The 6,707-nt window shown below is 42.8% G+C and overlaps 3 protein-coding genes across 3 annotated transcripts; 2 read left to right on the forward strand and 1 right to left on the reverse strand.

Moving 5' to 3' along the window:
* Window positions 1-1,301: 1,301 nt before the first annotated feature.
* On the reverse strand, window positions 1,302-3,482 carry COCVIDRAFT_43249 (hypothetical protein; the record flags this gene model as incomplete). The annotated part of the gene is made up of 3 exons (XM_014694609.1): window positions 1,302-1,438; window positions 1,941-3,386; window positions 3,440-3,482. The coding sequence occupies 3 exons, from the start codon at window positions 3,480-3,482 to the stop codon at window positions 1,302-1,304; spliced, it is 1,626 nt and encodes a 541-aa protein (XP_014550095.1).
* An 864-nt stretch (window positions 3,483-4,346) lies between these two features.
* COCVIDRAFT_32064 (hypothetical protein) lies at window positions 4,347-5,603 on the forward strand (the record flags this gene model as incomplete). Its single annotated transcript, XM_014694610.1, has 1 exon — window positions 4,347-5,603. One exon carries the CDS (start codon window positions 4,347-4,349, stop codon window positions 5,601-5,603), a length of 1,257 nt encoding a protein of 418 aa, XP_014550096.1.
* On the forward strand, window positions 5,600-5,809 carry COCVIDRAFT_116475 (hypothetical protein; the record flags this gene model as incomplete). Its single annotated transcript, XM_014694611.1, has 1 exon — window positions 5,600-5,809. One exon carries the CDS (start codon window positions 5,600-5,602, stop codon window positions 5,807-5,809), a length of 210 nt encoding a protein of 69 aa, XP_014550097.1.
* Window positions 5,810-6,707: the final 898 nt, after the last annotated feature.

Genomic DNA, 6,707 nt, shown 5'->3' on the forward strand with positions numbered 1-6,707 from the left:
ATAGAAAAGAAATAGTGCTAGGGGAGAGAGATAAAGATTAGATTGATCTGCTCTTATAGTTATAATCGTCTCTACTCTCTATCTACTAGTTATTCTACCTCTATATATACTAGCTGCTCTAGATTCTAGAAGAATCTATCTTAGTAATAGATTGCGTAATAGATAGATAGATTAGATTAGAGATTAATAGATTGTTTAGATCGTTGAGATTAGGGTGCAATGTTGACTTGGGTTAGAGATCGGTATCGTCCCAACATAGATTAGAGATTGATGGATTAGTTCTCTTAGAGATTAGCTGAATAGCTTAGATCTCTAACATAATTAGCTTTTATATTAACTACTAGGCTAAATTAGTCTTAAATAGTCTTAGAATTCTTTTAAAGAGCTCTCTTATAGTTATAGTTATATTTCAACTTTACTTTAAGCTTAGAGTAGCGCTTAATAAACGTGCTAGACTAGTTTTAGCTAACTTAATCTATATTATATTTAGTATATAAATAATTACCTATATTAGCTATATCTATAAGCTTAGAAAGTAATCTATATAGATTAAGATTAGGTATATACTTAATAACTATCTTCTTTTTAAGCTTAGTTAGATTTATTATTTTAGGCTAGTAATCTATCTATAAGAGTTATTCTACGTATTATTAACTTAATATACTTTAGAGAATGTTAAAGATAACTATAGCGCGTTATTATAAGAGATTTATATCTTATTTAAGAGCTTTAAGAATAAGCTATATCTAATATTTAGTAGAGAGCTCTAAATACTATTATTATTACGATATTTAGATAGGGTAGGTGTTTTATTAGGGTCTTAGTAAAAGTGATTAACGAACCTATATAATTAACGAACTGTCGCAGTATTAATAAACTGATTAATTAGTAATTAATTTATTCTAAGTTATATAATCTATCTAATTAGTAATTAATCTATCCTAGGTTATATAACCCGTTTAATCTTTTTAACTATCTAATCTTTATTGGATAGTATAAATAATAGATTAGGTAATTAAGATAATAGATTACTAGAAGTAGTAAGATATAGATTAGTAGTATATAGTCTCACTAATCTACTAATCTAGATTAGTAGATTGATCGGTCCATCATCTCAATACATTCCATTTGTTCAGAGTTCTCAGCTCCCACACGAACCTATATGATTAACGAACCCATGAGGTACATTAGTTATTTTTTTAATACCTAATTTTGGTAGGTTAGGGTGTAGGCTGCTATTCTTTTCTAAGATAATTGATTTAATACGCTATATAGCAAACAGAGAACAAAAGTTAAATTAGTCATCTCTTGAATAGGCTAGGGGAGCATCTGGGTGAATTCTTGATCAAGGCGCTAGACGCGTATCGGTGCAATAGGTACAACAATCCAGATATGCACAGCATCAGCATCTTGTGGTATAGAGACATCTTGCAAAAAGCTTCGTCAAACGTGAATGAGCGGCCAACAGTCGAGGCTCGGTAGAAGTCAGTTTCAAGTTTTATTTACGCTATGAATCTGATACACATTGTCTTTTTGGCTTATGATATCGGCTCTGCAAAACAGGCCTAATCATCATCTGTGTACGCGAAAAAATAGCCTAGCGCTTAGCTTGCGCTGTGAATTCCAGCTAGAAAGCGATATCATGAGAATTTTCCGAGCGAGTGCTTACATTGTTGGTTTCAACAACTTGGTCACTGGCAACCAACAGGCGGATCTCCGGCTCAGTAAAGCATCGGGTGACGAATCCAGTGCGTCATTGCAAGATGGGCAGATTGCCTTTTCTTCATCCTCCGAAAAAGTAGATGTTGTTGCTAACGATGGAGTGGATTGTGAGCAAGGTATGGAGATATTGAGATCATCGCGCCGAATTGTCGCGTATGCCGTTTCTAACGTAGCTACAATCAGAACAAGTCCTAACCATACTGTGCCATGTGCCTTACCATTCGTATACTTTACATCAATATGTGTTATAGGATTCAAACCACGGGAGCGACGTATGTGTGACATGTAGGCTGCGCTCATCATAGTGGCAGGTATGCTGTGATCCGGCAAATTCGATGTAAGTTCATCAATAGTTATACTGCCCTCGAGGAAGCTTAGCGCCTCCCATAGAATACCTTGCTTGATGTTCTCCATGTAGATACCAGCCGCCTTGGTGTTGAAACGCTTGTCTAGTTCGTCGATTGTGTAAGTCTTGAGAGGTTCGCCTTCGCCTAGTACACCACAATTACGCCATGTTTGGACTTCGAAGTGATTGTCACTTCCTAGCTCGGCCGTGCTAGGTTTGCTACGGTCATGTTTATCATTTGCCTGACGTGAATCAATCACGATTGTTTGAAACGGCCCACTTCTGACCTCATGAGCTTCGTGCTTTACTCTCCCGCAACCCTTGTAAAGATCTGGGTTCCGCCCTTGGTCGATCCAATCACGGCGAGAAAACCCGGTGTGGAGCAGGTTCAACTGCGCCATTCCGAGCACATTGCCGCGACTTTTAAAGGTGATTTGGAGCATCGCATCAACCTCTCCCATGTGTTGCATGTGTGCTTGAAGTTCAGCTGCGCTGTACTTGGCGTGCGTGTTGTACTCATCACGACCAAGCGCCTGACCGTGTTCTTCATGACTCAATGAGTACATGAAATCGTTGGGACAACTGAAGGTGGCAACCATTTCAATTTGATCAGGTCGCTTGTCCGCACTCCATCCTGCCTCAAAGAACTTGTAGCAGGTATCCAAGAAGTGATAGCCACTGTGAGATATCTTGCCGTAGCCGTAGCGGAAAGGGTGGTAATGCTGATCGACAATTTCATCCGGTAATCGCCACTGGCCATCGCAATGCGTCGAGATTAGGCTTGTAACAGGGCAACTTGTCTTGTCCCGTATATCCGTGATGAAATCCCTCGTGCCGAGAAAGCCAGGATGGTACCGTCGATGGCTGTTGATAAGATATATTGTCTCTTTGTGCTTTTGAAGCTCTTTGTAGGCTGCTAGAAGCTCATTGTAGTCATCGGCGATTCCAGCAGCTTTTGCAGGATCGATGCAAGCATGTCTTCGAGTAGATATAGGCTTGTCCATGATAACATGTAGACCCAAGCTCACAGCCCATAGACCGTATGGTTTATGACATTCTGGTTCCGTCGACACGATGATACAGTCTACACCCAGCACCCGAGCTACTCTTGTAAGCGTTTCGGTAACAGTGGGCGGCATCTGGCCCCCGAATGGTGGCACAAATACTAGGTGAGCATCTGGCAGGTGCTCTGCCGCATACTGCTCCAGGGACGGCCTATTGGTTATGATGTCGACTGCAGCAACGATCTCGCCTCTTCCATGGGCTTTTAAGCTTCGAAAGTGCTTGATGTAGGTGCGCTTCGCGTGTGGGCCGATTCCTGTTCCTAGTCAAAGGGCTGTCATATAGTTTCGGTTCTAGTAATCAACCCACCAACGAGCATAAACCTAAAACCTCGCGTCTTAGGAGGCCCCATAATAGAGTATTATGCAGTTCACACAGATTTTGCAGAATCCTAGAGCTTTGGAGAGGACTTAGAAGGCGTTCATGCGCAGTTACGATAGTCAAGGTCGAAGTGTCGTGGAACGGCTTTGTTAGTTCACACATGGTAATACTGCGCAACCATTTATGCGATTGCTATTCCAAGTGCTCATGGTGCTTTCGTCTTTCGTCTCCATCTCGTACGGTCATGGCTCACCATGTCGCGGGATCCGAGAGCTTGCTCCATCGCTCCTGACAAAGCACTCTTGGGGCATTATACGTGTAGTCTGAATTCCAGTCAGGCTAATGTCATGGCACAGTCAGACAGGGAGATTTCCGGACTCTCAAAGCAGACTCATATGGTAGACAATGGTTAATGTCCGGAGAAGCTCCTTAATGATCGCACAAAGTGTGGCAGGAACTTTGCTACAAATCTTTGGAATGACGAACCGTCTTAATTTCCTATTATCGGCAGTGGTGAAGGACTTTAACCTTTTCGGCTGTCTCATTACTATAACGCCAAAAAGTAGTGAGGTATTAAGCTAGGTTGAAGTTAGATCCAGGCTTTTGTTCGTACTGCCAACACTAGTCGTTGCCCCATGTGTGGGTAGCAACATAGCGTGGTCATGGTCTGACAGTGTCCTGACATTGGATGGAATCTTGTATCAACCCTGTCTATTTTCTGACTTATGCTGAGGTGTTTCCGCGCTAGAACTATACTTTGTCATCAACAATGTGATTGCGAAAACAATAAAGTCTGGACGGCTTTCTTCAACAAGCAAGCCTGGAGCCAAATCTGTCCTTCAATCACAGCTCCAAGGACCAACCAAGAAGACAGAAAGAGGCGTCGCTTGCGATCATGATCGGAGCCGCTGGTTCCCCAAAAGCAAATGGAGCTTCGCAGGGGGATGGCGGAAGCAGAGGCATTCTAGATGCCGCTCGATTGACACATGAGCTCACCCTCTCCCCAAGGCCTATACCTGCACCCGATTCACCGGAGCTCTGGGCCCAAGGCGAAGCAACAGACCACATGATTCTGGCACGTTACAACCCGGCAAATGGCGGGTGGGCTGCACCACAGCTGGTTCCTTATGGGCCCCTCTCGCTTATGCCAACAGCCGCGGTCCTCCATTACGCCACAGAATGTTTTGAGGGAATGAAGCTGTACCGCGGCATAGACGGCCGCATTCGACTTTTCCGGCCCGAGCACAACGCAATGCGCATGCGCCAATCTGCTGCACGAGTCTCTCTCCCAGATTTCCCAGCTGAGCAACTGGTCAAGTTGATTGCCGCACTCGCCGCCGTTGACGCACCCCGGTGGTTGCCAAAGGACCGGCCCGGCACGTATTTGTACGTGCGGCCAACGATGATTGCGACACAACCGTCGTTGGCCATGAAGACATCCAGCGAAGCGCTTCTGTACATTATGCTAGTGTGCTTTCCCGATTTCGATAAGCCGACTGGTAGCTTGGGACCTCCAGCACAAGGCGAAAAGGTGCGACGACCCGGTCTGCGACTCCTTGCGTCTGGTAAAGATATGGTTCGAGCGTGGCCGGGTGGCTTTGGGAATTGCAAAGTGGGCGCCAACTACGGTCCCTCAATTATTGCGAGCGCCGCAGCTGCTCACCAGGGCTTTGACCAGATTTTATGGCTTCTTGGAGGCGAGGAATGGGTGACGGAGGCGGGTGCTTGTAACTTCTTCGCCGTGGTTAAACCCAAGGGCGGCCTGGGTAAAACGCAACTGCTGACTGCACCCTTGGGAAGCGGTGTTGTGCTGCCAGGAGTGACACGCACCAGCGTTCTTGAAATCGTTAGTGAAACGCTTGTCAACGAGCTTGAGGTCGTGGAACGTAATTTTTCGATACACGAGTTGATAGATGCTGCCAGTGATGATAGATTGGTGGAATCGTTCGTCTGTGGCACAGCCTTCTTTATCACTCCAGTAGGAGAGATTAGTTATGAAGGGAAAGCAATTGTAGTACCCGTGGGAAATGAACGGGGCCCATCAGGAAATCTTGTCGAGCGGTTGAGGGAAAGACTTTGGGCAATCATGCATGGCGGCATAGAACATCCCTGGGCCTATGTTATTGAAGAAGTTGAAGTGTCAACGCCATGAGCGAACAGTCAACGATTATAAGGACAGGAGCAATAATATTATCGTCTTTTCTCAGTCGCGATTTATCAGTTGATACGCGAACAGAGCAACCGCACGCTGAGGTCCACCGCTACTACAATAAAGTAAAGGCCGATAATATCCTAAGTATCACTAATAGCTACCATAATGTCCTATCATTAATTCTTATCAGAGATAATAAAGTATAATTTCAATAAGAAATTTTTTTTTTATTCACTATATCTAATAAGATAATTCAAGACTTAAGAACCTCTTTTTTAAGTAATGTAATCATTGTAAAGTAGGAATATATGATAGATATACTAATAAGAGTATATATTTTAAGATACTAGTAGCTTGACTTAATATTCGAACTCCAAATATTAACAAAATATAGCGATAAATTAGCTCTACTCTTTACAATAGGAATCTCTAAGAGAAAAGACAATATATTGAAAAATTAAATTAAGATATTTATTTAGCATAACGTCCATTATAATTATTTTCTTAGAAGTAAATATCAGCCTGTACTATATTCTACTTAAGTTAACCTAAAATAGAAAGCTTATAATTGTGAGACGTTTTAGGGTTATTAGGCACGGGTAGAGCAAAACAATAGTAGTCTTGAGTAAACGGTCTGAATTTCACGTAAACGAATAGCTACCGGGCTTAGGTAGTATTCTCCGTGCTTATATATACTTTGATAAGTCAGATATAACTAAGATAGGCTAATAAGGGTCAGATTGGCCCTAGATGTGTAACGGCGCAGGCAAGACTACTCGGATCAATATCGGCGGCAGTGTCACTCAGAGGCATATGGGAGTGCGTGGGACATCAAACGAGCCTTAATTTAAATAGATACCTATAGGCCTTGTACGAAAGGATATTAAAAATCTACCTAATAAGCTATTATAGCGGTTAGGTTTATATAGTCGTTTTTCCTACTAGGCCAAATTGTACTCTAGTTCGGATCCTGTTCGGATGTATGTAGGAACGGGTGCTGAGCCGTTACAAGATGGTGCAAGGTGGCCCAAGGAGGGTGAGCTCCTGATAATAATCAAAACAACAGTTTTAATAAAACATTTTTTTATAAAACTATTAAAACTT

Source organism: Bipolaris victoriae, assembly GCF_000527765.1.
Source record: "Bipolaris victoriae FI3 unplaced genomic scaffold scaffold_278, whole genome shotgun sequence".
NCBI lineage: Eukaryota > Fungi > Ascomycota > Dothideomycetes > Pleosporales > Pleosporaceae > Bipolaris > Bipolaris victoriae.